Genomic DNA, 17,594 nt, shown 5'->3' with positions numbered 1-17,594 from the left:
GTCCTAACAGATCATGCCATCACACTCAATCACACACGAACGACCAAACCCAGTAAAGTAGGACAGGACGATTAATTCCATCCAGTGTTTTTCCAGCAGCTGTAGCATTTGGGTGATTTTGAACTCTCTGATTCAGCTGCTGAATTTGCTAAAAGCAGCTAACAGGATGTTGTGGGTAACGAGAGGTTAGCTGGGAGCCAAAAGTCCATCAGGGACTTTTCTTAAAGGATCTTGAGTGCCCATGGAGCTTTTTGAAATTTCAAAGGTTCCTCCCATCACCCCCAACCAGTCACAGCAGATGGCTCCTCCCTGATCCAGAGGTTTCTTCCTGTTAAAAGGGAGTTTTTCGTTGCCACTGTCGCCACAGGTCTTGCTCATAGGGGGGGTCACCTGATTGTTGGTGTTTTCTCTGCATTTTTGTTACAATTTTTTTTAACAATAAAAAGCATATTGAGCCAACTGTTGTTGTGATTTGGCGCTATTTAAATACAATTGTATAGAAAAGAGACTAAACATCCATCTCGGTGTGACGGATGTGATGAGCAAGACGTTTGGCCCATAGCAACAAAATAAAATGAACACCATGTTGTGTTCAATAAGACTTAAAATGAGACTGAACTTCAGTTAAATGTTTAATGAGGTCAAAAATAACATGTGCCAAGTGTCCCATTTTCTCACTTATATAATTATATAGAATTTGTATATATTATATAGGTCTATACAATTTACTATATAATTAGTCCTCTTTTTGAAACCAGAGGTGTCGCCTCCTGCTGGCCAGTAGAATGTATGCAAGCTGTTAGTTTGTGGTGCAACTTTATAGAAATGCAATTCAACTGGTTTATGGTTTTTTTAGAAGTAAAATTGACACAAACTTTGAAACAAGCTCAGGTGTTAAACATATGGTGATGCACTAAGTTGAGACAAAAGTTGTTTAAATGAATGAAATCTCAGAAACTCCAAGAAAACTAACAAAGCCCACATTAACATGAAACCTTGCCCTCCCCTAATCCGGTTTTATTTTGGTTTCAGTTTGAACCACTAGGAGATCTCGTCAGCTTTGAGTAGTACATATATCGTTTTCTTACATATTTGTTTGAAACAGCTGAACCGATGCAGCTTCAGGATATGAGACAATGCGTGTGTGGTGCATTGAGGCTTCCACGTGGTGCCGGGACTTAACAACAAACCTAAAACAAAATATAACTCTAATAAACTAAGCAGTGGAGTTTTAAGATCTCTCTTTAATTTAGAAAAGCAAAGCAGATGTTCTTTTTTTTTTCATAAAGTTTTCTTTGACTTTACAAAATTAATATAAATTCACACGAAACTAGAAATTAAAATAAGACAACAGACGCTTGTTTGTGAACAATTATTTATAATTTAGAAATTCATCCATAAAGGATATTCTCCTGTTTGTAGTGTGTTTCAGTAGAAACAGCTCAGCAACATCTGGAGGCTTCTTTGAATACACATTGAAGAAACAGACAAAACCCGGTGTTGTATTTGGTTTATTTCACTGATTTCATCTCCTGCTTTATGAACCACAGTCAGCAAAGCAGTCTGAAGTCACAGACACAAACCTGATTGTTTCACTTTTCCTTTCCTACTAAAGACTTTTTGTCCAGCTCTAAAATCTTAAAACTCAAAGCAGGATACTCAGAGATGAATGTGAGTGTGAGCTGAGGGCTTGGACCAGCTCAGTGAGCGTGTGAGGGTGGAGACTGACGTGGTGACCGGACTGCATGTTGTGTGGTATGTTTGGTGTTTCCAGTTCACTTTCAGTCTACAAATCCACTCCGTCTGTGGGGGAAAAGTAGAGCTCGGGAGGCGCGATGCAGATGGGAGGTGTGGCAGGAAAAGAGAGGGGGGAGCAGCCTTTGAATGCTAAAGCTCCCCCACCCACCCCCCAAGGCCAAGGCGAACAAAGAAGAATTAAAAACATAGAAAAATACAAGAAAAGAACGAAAAAAAAAAGATTAAAAAGGCAAAGCTGCCTCAGAGGAGAGGCACGACGATGGTGATAATGCACAAAAAAAAAAAAAAAAAAAAAAAGCTTTAGGAAAGAGCACCACATTGACGTCAGTTTTCATGATCTCTTGCTTGTGACTGACCTCACCTGCCTATCATGCTGCAGGGGGAGGAGGGGGCTAACGGGGGCTCGTGAAATACCTGAGCGAAATCTAGGGGGCTGACTAAAACCTGATGCAGCGAGCAACAACAGGTGAGTCGGCGCTCTCTAAGCATGCGGCGCACTTTCGCTCCGTTACACATAATCAATCCAAAGAAGTCTGCAATAAAAGCAAAATAAGAGCTGAAATGAAACCCTGCAGCGGGGGTTCATCAAAAAAAAAAAAAAAAAAAAAGGATCTGAATGAAGACAAAGCTGCGCCTGATTGGTTTAAATTAACAAGAAGCTTTACTTCTATTTGTATTTTCCAGAAGCCATAAAAATGAAAGCAGCTTTTTGAGGGCTTGTTTGACCCTCAGGTAAATCATAAAAACCTCCATCTTTACTGTGACAGCAGGTAAAGATGGCACAGCCATACGATGAAGTCTAAAGGAAACTCGCTGTCATGAATGGAAATGTGTGCGTTTGTATTGCTGTACTGTGGCAGCCGAACACCCCCTCCAAATGGAAGTGTGTTTTTCTGTGGGAAACAGGAAGAGCTTGAGGCTGGATCGATCACGAGCAGTCTTATTGCTTTGCAGAGGCAGGTAGGTAGCTGCCGCGGTCTCCAGGTAGGACCAGGTACTTGGCTAGCTCTCCTCTCACTGTGCTAGATACAAGGGCATGCGTCATCCTAGTAACAAAGCAGGTTTAGCTAAAACAAACAAAACAAAAAGCACACCCCTCCGAGCCACAGCGAAGGGGACTGCATGGAAATGATGATTTTGTTTGGCACGCTGGGGCGAAGGAAGCGAGGAGGAGAACTGCAGAATGGGAGCAGGTGTCTTTTTGGGCAAGTCCAAGGCTATGAGAGCCTGCTGTGGGCAGGGCACATCTGTGCTATAATTCCTTCTAACACTCACAAAAACAAACTCGTCACGTCTGCCGGCTTGACGTTTTCAGGGAACAGTAATCACAATCCACCTTTCCGGGGTCCGTCCTTCCAAGCCCTTCCAAGCGTCTTGGCGGCAGGTGCTGCGAAGTCACGAAACTCCGCATCCTCGGCCAGTTTACGCACACGCACCGGGGTTCGGTGGCGTGGCGAGTTCATGTTTCCTGCACCGGTTAATGTGTTTGAACAGTGTGTGCGTGCTGTCCTCTCTCGCCACATCTGGATTGGGTCAGAGTTTGTTCAGGTAGTGATGCTCGCTGTGTGGCGAGGAGAGGCCCCCGGTGATCGACAGGTACCATTTTCTTTTCTTTTTTAAAATAGAACCTCTCTTCTTCTGTAGATGCTATTTAAATATACACACTCAGCACAGCCAAGTCTACAATCATTAGCTTCATAATAAGAATATGAATAAACAATGATAATATAATATATATAGAGAGTCGTCTGTAGCATGAGTTTTCGTCAGCAGCCATCACTAGAACATTCAGGGTGGTAATTGCATATGTACACGAAAAACAAAAAAGAACGTCATTTACATCCCGGTGCTTGAGGCTCAGGGTCACAATTCATGTGTGATGATGGGGAGGAGAGGTGATGGATGCTGGTGTGTTATCTGAGCCTCTTCTCTGCCGAGTAGATGGACATGTAGTAGTCGTTGCTGCCTACCGCCAAGTGAGGCTGCAGGGAGACGGAGAGAAAAGACAGGGGAGGTTACTTGGTAACTTCTTTTAACCAGAAGTTGGTAACCAACCTAGAGAGTCAGTGTTGTCCAGGTTCGGACATTAGCATTCATTCGCCGTCATGTTTCTGACTAACTGCGAGCCCAATATTCACCTCCCACCGCTCCAGAGAAGAATACCTGACTCTGTGTACACCAGCTAACTTTGCCCGAGTGCTCTTTGATGTGGAGGTTTGTCACTAAAGGAGGTAACAACTGTGACTGGAGGCAAATTTAATGAGCTCCGAGTAAGAAAACCAAAGAAATGAGCTAAACAAATGAAATTTCTCTTTGGGTTCAATGTGACAAGGAACATCTTTCACAATTTGCATAATTGTTTGATATAAAATTGATGAGTGCAGTTTTAAAGTGAAGACTGAATTGCAGATTAAATGCTGTGGCTAAGTACCTCTAAAGGAAAGCTCACTCGAACATTTCCACTTTGGGATGCATTGTTTTTTAAATTTCACTAAATTAGAGATATTCAGTTTTTTAATAACATTTATGTGTCAGGTATAGGTGTTAGCTTAACACAACAACAAAGACGATACAGATACACAGTTGAGCTCTAGTTTTACCCAGTGAGGATGGAAGGCTAAACAGCTGATGGCACCAATCCTTTGTCCCATGAAACCGTCATAGTACTTAATGTTGCTGATCACGTCGCCGTTTGCATTGTAGACCGCTATGAACTGGTTCATCGATCCACTGGAAGGTCGACAGTGAAACAGAAAAGAGTCACACACGTGCATTTAGGTATTTACTTGAGGAAAAAGCATCTGATTCTCTGGGTTTGACCCAACGTCAAGCAAACCAACTCACCAGGCGAACAGGTTGGCCTGTGGGTGGATGTCTAGAGCCGTTAAGCCTTTCACCGTCTGTAGCACATTGATGGACTCCGGCATCCGTGGCTCAAAGAACCGCACATCTCCGTTAACACTGACGGGATAACCAGAGTCAGCACAGGCAAGAAAACATTCAAGTTAGTGTCTGTGAGTCTGAGCAGGTGAAAGAGGATACCTGACGCTGATGATGTGCCCGTCTGTCTCCTTCTGTAGATGAGCTTTTACCACCCAGGCTCCGTGCTCCCTGTAGGTCATCACACGACTGCGGAGACACAACAAGCGTCAGTTAACTACGCTACAAGTGACATCAAGTCAAAACAAACCATTTAAAAAATATGTCTTTTGGTACATTAAGTGGTATTTTCACCACCAACAGGAGAGCCTCTAGTGTCTGATCATCCATGGGTGCAGTGAGGCCGAAAATATCTGCTACTCACTGTGTTTTGATTGACTGACTCACTGCTTTGGGCTAACTGGGTGTGAAAAAGCCCTGAAGAATTAAATGATTGCAGCAGAAGCGAGAATAAAAACACGTGTCTATCACACGAAGGAGCTTTTCTTGAAGCCTCATCCAGCAACACTTTAAACGCCGTTACAGTCGTTAAATTTCTTTCTTTCCTTAATTAAAAGCAAATCAAGTAATGTGACTAAACGATCTGGCTGTACAGTAAAGCTGGGTGCACATTCAGTAGAAAGGCTCTGATCTGACCGCTGATTTAACTGGGTGGTGACTTTCTTCTTGGGTAACCAGTGTGGTATTAAAAAAAACAAAACAAAACTGAAGATAAATCCTGCTGCTCTACATGTAACGAGGATGACAAACCACTGGGTGGCAGAGTGGCATCAAGGTGGGGAGAAAAAACAGTCTTTCTGATTTTATTTTGTATGACCATCTTCTTGGGGCTGAGCGGCGCTCGAATTACCGGATAAGTAAAGAAACACTTTACAGTCGGAGCACAGATGTGCCAGAACGAGCGCCTGATCTGTCTAAGGCCGAATTTTAAGGACTCTTTTCTCCAAGCACTGAAAAAAGAAGCTTCTCTATACAAAATTTTCCTAAGACCGAGTCCAACCATCAGCTCTGGGCTGATCAACATGGGGAGGCAACAGTTGCTGAAAGATGTAACTCCCAGCCTGAAGGGGAACTATTAAATTAGCTTCATTTAAAGATTTATGGGCCACTTCATGTTTTAACTGCCTTGTTTTCCCCCTCAGGGGCTGAAATTAAAATAATGTTTAACCAAGCTGGGGGCACGGGGTCCATTAAAGGATGAGGCAACCCCAAAGGGAGATTTATGGCACACTACATACAATAAATATAGATTAGAGAAGTGAATAATGCACGAGTCTGGAGTAGGAGAAACTGCCATGTATGTTCTTTAGTGAAATTAAATAACGTTGAGACAGTAAAATAAAACCGTACTGAGAAATCATAAATTTGAAAGTGATTTAATGGGATTAGAAAGTGATGATGGGAGGCTACCATTCATTGGGGCCCATCCTCCGATCGAAGACCCGCACAGACCCGTCACCCAGACCGGCAACGATCAGCGAACGCTGGGAGTCGCAGGAGAGGCTGGTCACACAGCTGTCCGCTCCTGTTGGGATGTCCTGGCGCACGAACACACGCACACAAGAACACACACAAATCCTCTTGTTAAGGTCTGTAAAGGTAACGCTCATTTCACATTAAACCTCCTTTAAAATCATCAATCATGTGCTTTGTTGGCTCATTTGAAGCTGGGCGCAGCATCAATATGCAGCCATAGGCGAGACTGGGGCCATTTGTACTTGTATTAAGTCCATCCATCATGACAATGATTAGCACACCGAGGTCCATTAGATGTGTAAAAACAAGGAGAAAAGAAAGAAACCACACTAATGGTACCGGCTCTGCCTCACACTTCCATTACTTTGCCCAAACAAACAGCAGCAGCAGCAGCAGAGAGCTCCGTGAACACATTAAGTTTTAATGTGAAACGCCTCAAAAACAGGGTTGTTTTCATGTTTTAGCACCAAGAAAGTAATCCGAGTTGTTCCTGATGAATATTACAGCTTAAATCTAAAATTCCACCAAAATGCTTCCACACAGCGGCCTCGTTTGGGAAAAGTTGAAAGCTAGACTCAAAATCCTGCTAAAGGATCATTTTGTATTGTCAACGAATCGTGAAAGGACCAAAGTGTGATTTTTGGATACACAGAAGATCTGATGTAAAGTGTTGACGTTTAGATCACAACAACTGCACTCTGTAGAGGTCGCCACAGCGAATCATCTGCTTCCATCTCACCCTGTCCCTCTGCATGTCCTCCTTCACTACATCCCTGAACCTCCTCTGCTGTCTCCCTCTTTTCCTTTGATGTTTAGATTTATGACAAATGGCAATAAAAGTCTCGTTAAGATTGAAATTCTACTTAGAAACATGAAACCTGCAAGTCTCATATTTTCTGAAACTACTTTCCAGAGACATGAAGGAATAAACTAAATCAGATGAAGGTCACGACAATGATTTAGGAACTAGAAGGAGGGCAGAGAGTCACACTTGACTGACACAGACCAACAGATGCTCCATTTGCCCTCAGCTCTTTTACCCGATTTTATAAAACTAATGAAGAGAAACACAAAGCAGTGAGGTGTGCCGAGTACCTGGACCTTCATTTCTCTGTCAGTGTCCCAGATCCTGACGACTCGGACGTCTCCAGACGTCATGAGGAACCCCGTCTCCTGCTCCCAGTCCACGACCATACCTGCTCCTACAAACACAGGACGACACAGCGACACTTACAACAAGCACAAATGGGACTGTGCGCTCGATACGAAGCACACACCAGGATTATTTATTGTTTTCAAAACAACAGAAGGTGGCTTTTAATCACAATTACACGAACAGCATAAGAATAATTTGCACACAGTCTGCGAGCTGCAGTTTGAATTTGATGTTTTTTTTAAATTTCATTTAAAAAGGGACCTTTACAAACACCTATAAACACAGCTGCTAAACACACAGAACATGTGCTGATCCCAGTAATACACAGCCCACGCAATCTGTCGGAGGTTTCAGGAGGCTCACGCTGACACATGTACCAAGTCAAATGAAAGATTAGTGCGGCAGGCTCCTGCACCAGTGCGTCACTAATAAATACAACAGAAAGGAACAATCAAAGAATGAGCAAAAACCCTGCTGTCTGCAGAGTGTAAAGGTGCAGAAGAAATGTTTTTGCAGTAAAACTCGGACCATTAAAACCAAGTCATTCCCGAGTGTACAAAGGCGCACTTCATGCAGACTGAAGCATTGTTTAGCATTTTGCATCCTCCCTGTCAGGACGACCACTGGGAGATGCAAACACTGACCCTGGAACTGCGCCTGTCAGCAGATTCCGGCTTTGATGAGTCAAATGGCACTCGAGCGAAAAAGTGAGGAAGGAAGAAGCTGAAGACAGCAGGACTCTTCGTGTGCTGGCAGTCACAGCAGGAATCAAGTGAACAGTGCAGCACAAGCTGTGCTGCACTGTTCACTGGTCAACTGGTCAATTATGGTCTCTAGTTTTGACACTATTAATTTGAACAGTTCAACAAGCTGAACAGCAAATAAATGCCTCCTCCTTTTCTTTACTGCTGTTAGTCAGTTTAAATCCTTTGACCCAAGTTTGAATGGGAGTGTGAGGATGAATGGGGCGACGGACTGGTGACATGACCAGAGTGTACCCACTGTTTTGCTCTATGACAGCTGGGATAAGCTCCAGCGACTGAACTGAATCAGCGATTAAGAAAACAGATGTACGGGACATAACGCGAATTTGTGCTAACACTCTAAAATTGTTTTTAGGAAAAACAGGAGGGCTCTCATGGAGGAAAATTATTTTCTGAAACTTTCCAGCAGGCTTAGTAAATATGAACCCCCATAAAATACGTTCACCAGCCATTTTACACCAGTTAAACTGCTCATTAACATAAATCTCTAACCAGCCAATCACAAGGTAGCAGCTCAGCGCACTTAGACACGTAGGCATGGTGAAGATTATCTACTAAAATTCAAATGAACCATTAGAGCGGAAAAGAAAGGTGATTTAAATGATTTTGAATGTCATTGAATGGTTGCTGGTGCCAGCTGGGCTGAGTATTTCAGAAACTGCTGATGTGCTGGGATTTTCCATTAAAACCATCTCCAGGGTTCACAGAATGGCCAGAAAGAGGGAAGACACCCAGTGAGTGCTCGTTCTCTAGGTGAAAACACCTTGTTGATTCCAGACAGCTTGAAGCTGACAGGAAGTCTACAGTAACCATGTGCTGACCACGTCCATCGCTTTATGACTGTTAATAGCTTCCACAGTCACAAATAGAGGCAGCATGGTGGCACAGTGGTTAGCACTGTTGCCTCACAGCATTAAGGTCCACCATCAGGGCGGGTTCTTCCTGTGTGGAGTTTGCATGTTCTCCCCATCTTTGCGTGGGTTCTCTCCAGGTACTCAAGCTTCCTCCCACAGTCCAAAGACATGCAGTTAGTGGGGATAGGTTAACTGGAAACTCTAAATTGCCCAGAGGTGTGAATGTGAGAGCAAATGGTCGTCTGCGTCTATGTGTTAGCCCTGCGACAGACTGGCGACCGTCCAGGGTGGACCCTGCCTCTCGCCCCAAGACAGCTGGGATAGGCTCCAGCCCCCCCGCGACCCTGGAAAGGATTAGCAGCAGAGAGTGGATGGCCTGTATTTATATAGCGCTTTACTAGTCCCTAAGGACCCCAAAGCGCTTTACATATCCAGTCATCCACCCATTCACACACACATTCACACACTGGTGATGGCAAGCTACATTGTAGCCACAGCCACCCTGGGGCGCACTGACAGAGGCGAGGCTGCCGGACACTGGCACCACCGGGCGGATGGATGGAGTCACCAATAGAGCAACTTCATGATGTGGTGTAACAGGAGAGCAGGATGTGCGGCTGACGACTCTGGAGCAAGTGCATGATGCTGTCGTGTTAACACGAGCCAAAGTCTCTAAAGAAAAGGCAAAAGAGGGTCCAACGTGGTAGAGTGAGACATACCTAATAAAGTGGCTGATGAGTGTAGTTACAAGCCAACTTTGTGTGTATAGTCAGGGTTCAGCACCCCTCCAGGTCTAAGCTGACCCCCCTGCTGGTCCTATGCACCAGATATCTTTATTTGGCTAACGATCCCTCGGCTGCTCCCATTCGCTGCTCTTCACACTGCAGTCTGGCCTGCCTTTGAGTAAAGCAGCAACACTAATATTTGCCGCTGGCAAGCAAAATGAATCCAGAACAACCACTAAAATATCTGCGTTCATAAAACAACAAACAAACAAAAGCCAATACTTTCAAAGGTGCTCGTTTAGCCATAATTCAAATGTAACAGCAAAGCCACTTAAATGCTACAAACTGTTTACTGTCAAGAATAAAACAGATAAATAATTAAGCAAATGCCTACTGAGACAAGTGCAGAATATTCATAATTTACTGAAATGATCCACTGAAGGCAGGAGTGTAATTTCAGCTTTATCGCTGCACACAGTAATTCTGCCTCTCTCTCTTTCTGTCGCAGGAAACTCGGACCAGTAATAACCTTTTTTTTTTTGTGTTGGAGAAAATGAGCAGGAGCTCGATCGGCTGACCGTACAGTGAAAACAGAGAAGTTGCAGCTTCTGGCTTTAAACTATGAGTTAACATGCTTGATAGTGGCGGCACAGTTTTAAAGGGCAAAGCTAGCGGCATGCTTTAATAGCAAATGGTAGACAGATGAAAGTCACATGATTCTGAGAGCATTAACCTGAACAGACCTCTGACATCAATCGTCTGGACGACAGACTGGAAGCAAATCTTTTCTATCAAGCGGCTCAGGATTAACACACGTAACAGGTTTTATGCATATTAGATGTGCAAGACCTTCAAACTCTGTGCGAACTACTAAATTTATGTCTGGTCAGCTAACCTGCAGTGACCAGCATTTTAATGGAGCTTTAACCACACGTGCTGCTCGTCTGCATTTTTCGGAGGCTTTTCTGCCTTCAGTGAAAGCCAAAATGACAGGAAATGATGGGCGAGACAGACCGGAAATGAGGGGTTACAAAGGTCACGGGGCAAATTAAAGCAAGGAAGGTTATTCTATTAAACCACAATGAGGGTGCACACAAACTACTTGATTCTCTGTACATATACAGTACGTGTCACTGCACCTTGTCTGTGTTGTGTTAAAAGCTAAAGCCTGTGTGTTTTCCATTTTAATTGACGTAATTTTCAAAGTACATAATGCATCTTTTTTTCATTTTAGTAAACAGAATAAATCCTCTTAGCTCACTTTGATAACCTTGGCGCAGATGGAGAAATGCATTTCCAACAAGCCAGAGTGCAGATGCTCTAATGGAGGGTTGAATGGTGGAGGAGAAGAAATAATGGGGCAGGTAGCAAAACACACATTAAAAACACACTCCATCTCGCCCCCTTTCTTGCAGGAGTGCTTTCACCACAGACGTTACAGAAACAGCCTCCTTTTCTATCCTCTTGAAACTCATCACGCCAAGCTTCATTTCCTCCTGTTCCTCCTCCTTTCTCTCTGAGTCACTTCCTCCTCCTGTTTTTACACAATCAATAGCCATCTCCAGCTCACCCACCTGTGTCAGCACCTTGCTTCATACATTCATCTAATTTTTTTTAACACTGCTTATTTTTATTCTCATTTGCTTCCTTTGCAAAACGAAGTGTAGATGAAAAGAGAAGAAGCTATTTTCTTTGCTCTTCCTAAACCTTGTTGAAGAGCGAACACGTTAATTATTAGACATCTCCCCCGGCTGATCTCGAATCATTCACGCGTCTCATTTATCAGTCGTGACTGAGCTTCCGCTGCTGTGTAACACTACCGCTCGGCTTCTCTTACACTGTCAGGAAAACCCAAGCCCCGTGCGGCGGCTTCAAATCAAAGCGTGACGTCACCCGGCCCGCTCGGGCGTCACGCCGCCGGTGTGCCTTGGCACATGTTGGGGAATAGCATGCAGGGGAAACCGCTTCACAAGACTGTGCGGGCTTCTCACGCTGTGAAAAGGAGGAGGCGGCATTCCCTTTGAGGCTGACAGACTGGTAATGAGGAAATCTGGGTTACAATGAGTGGAGGGGAGAAGGGAAGATTCCCCAGTGCACTGAAGTGTGTGCAGGAGGAAACGCACATCAGCAAACTTTCCCAAAGATTTACATACAGCTCATCAACGCCTTTCTCTGTGTGCTCTCACAATAAGAAATTCTTTGGGCCAGTGGTTCTCAAAGTCAGGGGAAAACTGGAGTCAAATAAAATGATGCACAGACCTGCTTTTCCTGCAAAGCATTAAAGGACTGCCGGGCAGAACTAAAGCATATAGTGATTCGAAAACAAACGTCATTACAAATTAAACAGATGACGAGCAAAATATTAGCTGCTTTCACCCTTTATTAGTTTCATCATTTGTTTCGGTAATGACACAAAATGAAGTTGGTAATGTTTGGCAAACGTTGCTTTTGGGAATGTCAAACTCAGGCTGCACTCCTGGCAAGTCAGCTGATTGCAGTGTTTACCACATTACCTCTGGTACTGCTCACAGGGAATAAGCTATTCGACTTCCTTCAGCCTGCCTATAGCTGCTGTGAATCTGCCAGCTGTGTCACAGCACACCTCCACCCCAGTGCCACCTTTTTACACTGCGTCTAACTTGATCAGTGTCCTACCTGTTGGCACCGAAGCCTGTTCTGTTTTGTACAAAGGTCTTGCTCCTGCTCTCCCTGCTTTACGCTTTTAGGTGCATTCACGTGGAAGGCAGAGTCCCTGACCAGAGTCACAGCCCCAAATCAGAAATATTCCATACAGATGCTGACTGAAGTCTGATAATACGGCTGAGTTTGAAATTGTATTTCTTGTCTCAGGGATTTGAAACACGATGCTCCTTGAACACAGCCTTTGTGACTTTCTTCTGAAGATTTCCTTTCTTAACTCTTTCTATGTGAAACAAAAGTCACAATTTCTATGCATCATGCGCTAATGACTTAACTCTTTTTAGTTAACTTCCTGGGCAAAGTGACAAAGCGCAAACTTCCCAGATGTTCCACTGACTTGATGACTAAAAGAAGCCGATTAAAAGAAATATGGCTGACTTGTTGCTTCTGTTACATTCTAGAAAATATTCTAGAAAAGAAAGAGGATCAGAAGAGATAAAGGAACACTTTTTGAATTAAAATCAATGCCCAAAATAGCAGTGAAGCAGTGTGCAGCCCCCATTCACCCCTGCTGGAGCTGATGCTTCAGTCCTAATTAAGATATATTAAGCTTGAGACGCTCGAAGAACATTTAGCTGTACGCCGGCTTGCAGTCTCGTTTGTCTCTCCATCTCTCTGCCTCTCTATCCAGGTGCTCCTCTCGCTAACTTCTCGCTTCCACTATCTTTCCCGCGTTAGCTCTTCCCTTCTGTCCCACTTCAAGCGGCTAAATTCTCCCTGACAGCTGTCAAAAAACTTCACTTTGAGTTCAGAGGGTCACAGATCTGAAACCTTAAACCAAACCTTTCAGTTCTGTCTCTTGCAGACAACACTCGGCTGCTCAAAACGGGATATCATCCTGCCTTAGAGGGAACCTTTGTGGGCCTGAGCGGGTCTTAGTTACCCACACAGAAATCAATGTGGACTTGTGGAATTGAGTTGTGAGAAGGAAGGAGCTGGCAAAAGGAGTGTGGGCAATGTTTCCTCAGCTGGAAATCTGACCACGTTACAGAGGTGGAGGCATAGATAGCTTCCAGGTACAATCTCTCTTTAAATCTGGTATTTCGCCCTCTCTGCTTGAGTCCTCCCCAGTCAAAAACGGCACTGATATTGTTAGCAGATGGCCTTCCCCTTGCTGAATCATTAACTGGGCAAAAAAAGCTAGTTTAACACCAGTAACAGCCAGCAGGCTTGTGGTGGATCATCACTGCTCCGGCACCAGTTTGCCAAGAAAATCCCCAATTTGTGATATTTATCTATTCCTTTGCATAAATATCTTTGATTCACTCCCATCTTTCCTCTCCGGAGAAGACGCCTTCCTCTGACTTCTTATTCTGCACCATTATCTCCAGTGACGGCCTAACTATCCCACACACTGCAGCTTATTAAAACTGGCGCTGAGGCCTTCCTGCTTCTTCTCTCCCTCAGCGTTTTTCAATCTCCTCACTTTATCCTGTTTGCTTTGAAAAGGTCTTCCAGGATTCTGGTAATAAACCTCCAAGATTACTGGGAACTTACCCAGCACGCGCGTGCCTCTGATAGACAATGATGTCACGATACGGGAGCGTTCTGACGGGCAGGGAGACTTCCCCACTTTGGCATTTGGTTAACCTTTGAAAGAGCTCGGACCTGCTTGGCTGACACAGACCTCCTGAAATGAGCTCTAAGCGGCCGACATTATCACCTGTTGATCTGATTATTGGGGAGAGGAGACTAGCACAAAGTTCTCACGCCATTTTAAATAACTTAAGGAAATGGGTTCTGATCCAGGATTGCTGCTGGAGGTCTCACAGGCAGGAATATCTTCCTGATTCACCTCCCAGTGGCTGCTTTTCTAAACTCCGGCACCCAATCAGCTGTAGAAGATGATCGAGGCGTCAGATCCTGAATATAAACACTGGCTTTACATCTAAAAAATAATAATTTATATATTTTAGGAATTTTATATCAAACGTTATACATTTTTAGAATCCTGTAGTGACAATAATCTCTTTAGCTTTTTATTATGTAGTTTTTAAAAATGTGTTCACCTACAAAACAGTGAAAATCTGTGATGTGCGTTTATGTAAAAGCTGCAGACAAAAACCCTGCAGCCTTTTGTATCACTGCAACTTCACACAAGGTTCTGGAGGCCTGATGTTAACAAGGTCCCAGGCAGCAAGGCTGAATGTAAAGCAGGACACAAAGCGTGTCTCCATTTAACCAAAGAAGCGAAGTCAGCCCTACTTCTGCTCATGCACAAGAAAAGGGACAAAGAGAAAGATGATTAAAGAGGAGAAAAAAAGAAACAAACCTAATGGCATTAAAAGGAATAAAAATAAAACAAAGGACAAAGCTGTGTTGTAACATATTGCAATTATATGTATCAGAACTTAATTAGATCGGCTCTTAGTCTAATCTGCAGAGCTGTGACGTTTGTTCGCTTCAGTCCATCTAACCCCAGAACAAACACTGATTAGAAATTTCTGGTTTGCTCTCTCTGTGCTTCCTTTCAGCCTTAAATAAACACGAGCATGACCTTATTTTCAAGTCATCTCCAACTTTTCTTTCCTTATTTTCTCTCCATCTATCCTGTCTTCCAATCTTCTCCTCTGCCATCCGCCTACTTATCCACCCCTTTTAACCCCTGTCTGACCTTCCCTCTTAAGAATTCTCCCATTTTTACCTAGAAACCTTATCCCTCTTGTTTTCTGCACAAAGCTCTACCTCCAGCGACAGCCTCTGCATACTAATGCAGCTGCTGCAGGAATAACTTCTCAGAGCCAGTTGCCAGCCGCAGTCCTGTAATTCCACTGTTTCCTCTGAAGTTTAACAGGCTGAACCCTCCAGTGAGACAGACATAGTCCCAATTAAACACCGACACCCATGGGACCAGATTCAATTTGTGTGTGTGCACGTTTTTTTTAAATAAATGAAAGAAGCTGTTTGAGGTGACGATGAAGAGTGACTGGAGACTATGCAGCTATGTGAAAGTATTATTTTACATGCCGAGTTAATCAAATACCCATTTGCAAATGTGCCTGCAACTGAGTGTTCGGTACAAGGATCCCATAATTTAAAAGCTGAATAACTAGCCAAGTCAAAGCGGTGTGCGTGTGGCTGAAGTTATGATGCATGGGTTTAAGGATGATCTTTTTTGCAGTTCCTCACAATCTAAAGAAGCCAAACAATATTTCCACAGAGATTACTTTTTGGGGTTACAGTTTCAATATAATCAGATCACAGCTAATGTGTCTCCTGCAGTGTGTATACACTTTGAGGATGTTTGCATATATCCCAGCAAACCATTCCAGTGTATTTAGAGAGTTATGTTACTAAAAATGAAGCTTACTGCTAACAAAGAACCAACATGTCTAAAGCTAATCAGCCATTTTTCACTGATTTTTGCCTTGGTCATGGAGATTTAGTTCAATTTAGCATAATACCATTTAGACATGAAGTTCATATGGTCACACGCCATTTACATGTCCTGCAGCTTTTTAAACTTTCATGACTGGTTAGTTTTAAAGATTAGGGCGGTTAGTTAGCCAGCTAAATATAGCTGCAAGAATCTCCCAGTGTTTACTTACAAAGTGGGTTCTGATTGTTTGAGCAGTGGCTGATTTTTAACTGCTCATTTAACATCTGCATAATTATCTGTTTAGGTAACACTGGCTTATTTACACTGATATTGCTTGACATGCACTGCCTCTGAAAACCAGAATCTTTTATTGCAAAAGACTCAAGTGCAGACAGCTGCTACAATCTGACATTCATTAAACTGTCGCTGGCTAGAGGAACAGAAATCTGCTTTCTCACTTTTGTCTGAAATTAAGGAAAACTAAGTTTGTAAATAACAACCTGATTAGAGTTAAAGGTTAAAGGAGGTAGGAATTAAGAGCTTTTGATATCAACTTTAAAAAGTTTGTGCTGGCCTTCTGAAGAGGACATGTCTGTGCTAGTGGAAGTTTTTTCTTCATGGAGCGTGCTCTGAACTTGGGTTGACTGTCAGGGATGGAGTAATGAAACATCACCAGACAGGTGAATGAATGAAGCGTGCTGGTAGTGGTCAGGGGAATAAAGGAAATTTCTAAATGAAAGACACACCCTTGGCTGTTTAGTGCAGCACGTGCTTTAGTAGTGAGGGAGAATAGAAGGGAAATGCAACACTCACCTCCTTGCTTACTCCTGTCAAGATAGATGGAGACCCTTCTGGCCAGACCTGCGAGCAGGGGGAAGAGGAGCGTATGGAGGAAGGAAGGGAAGATGGAGAAGGGGGGGGGGGGGGGGGAGAGCAGGAACGTAACAAAGCAAGCGACAAATTAGCAAGAACCCCTGTGCATGCTAACCCAAACATCCACACACACCTAACAGAGCTGTAATACCCATGAAGTGACGGTGGGTACTCCTCGCCACTTCATGGGTATTACTCTACATGCACTTGAAGAGCAGAGGGATGAACAAGGCTGCTGCTTCCCAGCGTGGTAACTCCCAAATGACAAACAGCGGCACGTCAACACCAAAGAGCGGAAGGAGATTTGAGCCGAGCTGCCACCTCTGCATTACAAACTGCGTCCCCAGCATCCGAACCTGCAGGACGCAGAATCTAAGATCCCTTCACCCACAGCGTTAAAAAGCAGGCAGGGTGGAGCTGAGTGTGCATCAGTTTGTGGCTGGTCAATAACAAAAACAACACCTGGAAATAATCAAGGTGCACAAATATGTATGGATTCTTATGGAGACTTGTTGCTTCGGTCTTGCTGCCTTGTTCAGCCTCTCTCTCTCGGGGGGGGGGGGGGGGGGGGGGGGGGGGGGACCACAAAACAATATCAAAGACCCAGCAAAATAACAAAAAGCCAGACAGTCCACAGAGATGGATCATTGATGAAAAACAGCACAGGAGCGTGTTATTGGACGATGGGAGGGGGGGCGGGTTGAGTGAGGACAGGTCCTGCTGGTACTCTTGTGTGAGTGTGTTTGTCTGGCAGCATCTCCTTGAGAAATGCTCAGTCTTGTTGCAACTGCCTACAGAGGTAGAGCAGGATTTTGGCAGCGAGAAGACAGACTTGTGTAATATTTCATTGGGTTTTACATTATTAATGCAGCTGAGGCAACGCTAAAAATCTTAAAAATTCTAAACACAGCGTTATTGTACTCAATCTGAAAGACGTTCCAAGCAATGGTAATAACTCAGAACTGAATACTGGGCCAGGAGGTGGTGGGTGTGAATGCACCAGGGAAAGCAGAGTCTGCGTGAGATTGC

At 43.9% G+C, this 17,594-nt stretch overlaps 1 protein-coding gene across 4 annotated transcripts in view; it reads right to left on the bottom strand.

Annotated features, from left to right (window-relative positions):
- Positions 1-1,493: 1,493 nt before the first annotated feature.
- Positions 1,494-17,594, bottom strand: part of rptor (regulatory associated protein of MTOR, complex 1) — a 209,975-nt gene continuing 193,874 nt past the window's right edge. For 3 of the 4 annotated variants that reach the window (XM_004538776.6, XM_012919090.3, XM_004538775.6), the window contains 7 exons: positions 16,506-16,553; positions 7,270-7,376; positions 6,109-6,236; positions 4,801-4,887; positions 4,603-4,719; positions 4,359-4,488; positions 1,494-3,740 (listed from right to left, as the gene is read on the bottom strand). In XM_004538776.6, the coding sequence (XP_004538833.1) occupies positions 3,672-3,740; positions 4,359-4,488; positions 4,603-4,719; positions 4,801-4,887; positions 6,109-6,236; positions 7,270-7,376; positions 16,506-16,553 (686 nt within the window). In that variant the 3' untranslated portion in view covers positions 1,494-3,671. The remainder of the gene's footprint in view (positions 3,741-4,358; positions 4,489-4,602; positions 4,720-4,800; positions 4,888-6,108; positions 6,237-7,269; positions 7,377-16,505; positions 16,554-17,594) is intronic. The other variant, XM_004538777.6, reaches the window with a different exon arrangement.

Source organism: Maylandia zebra, linkage group LG6 (assembly GCF_041146795.1).
Source record: "Maylandia zebra isolate NMK-2024a linkage group LG6, Mzebra_GT3a, whole genome shotgun sequence".
Classification (NCBI taxonomy): Eukaryota; Metazoa; Chordata; class Actinopteri; order Cichliformes; family Cichlidae; genus Maylandia; species Maylandia zebra.
This window is presented reverse-complemented; position numbering and strand designations above follow the sequence as displayed.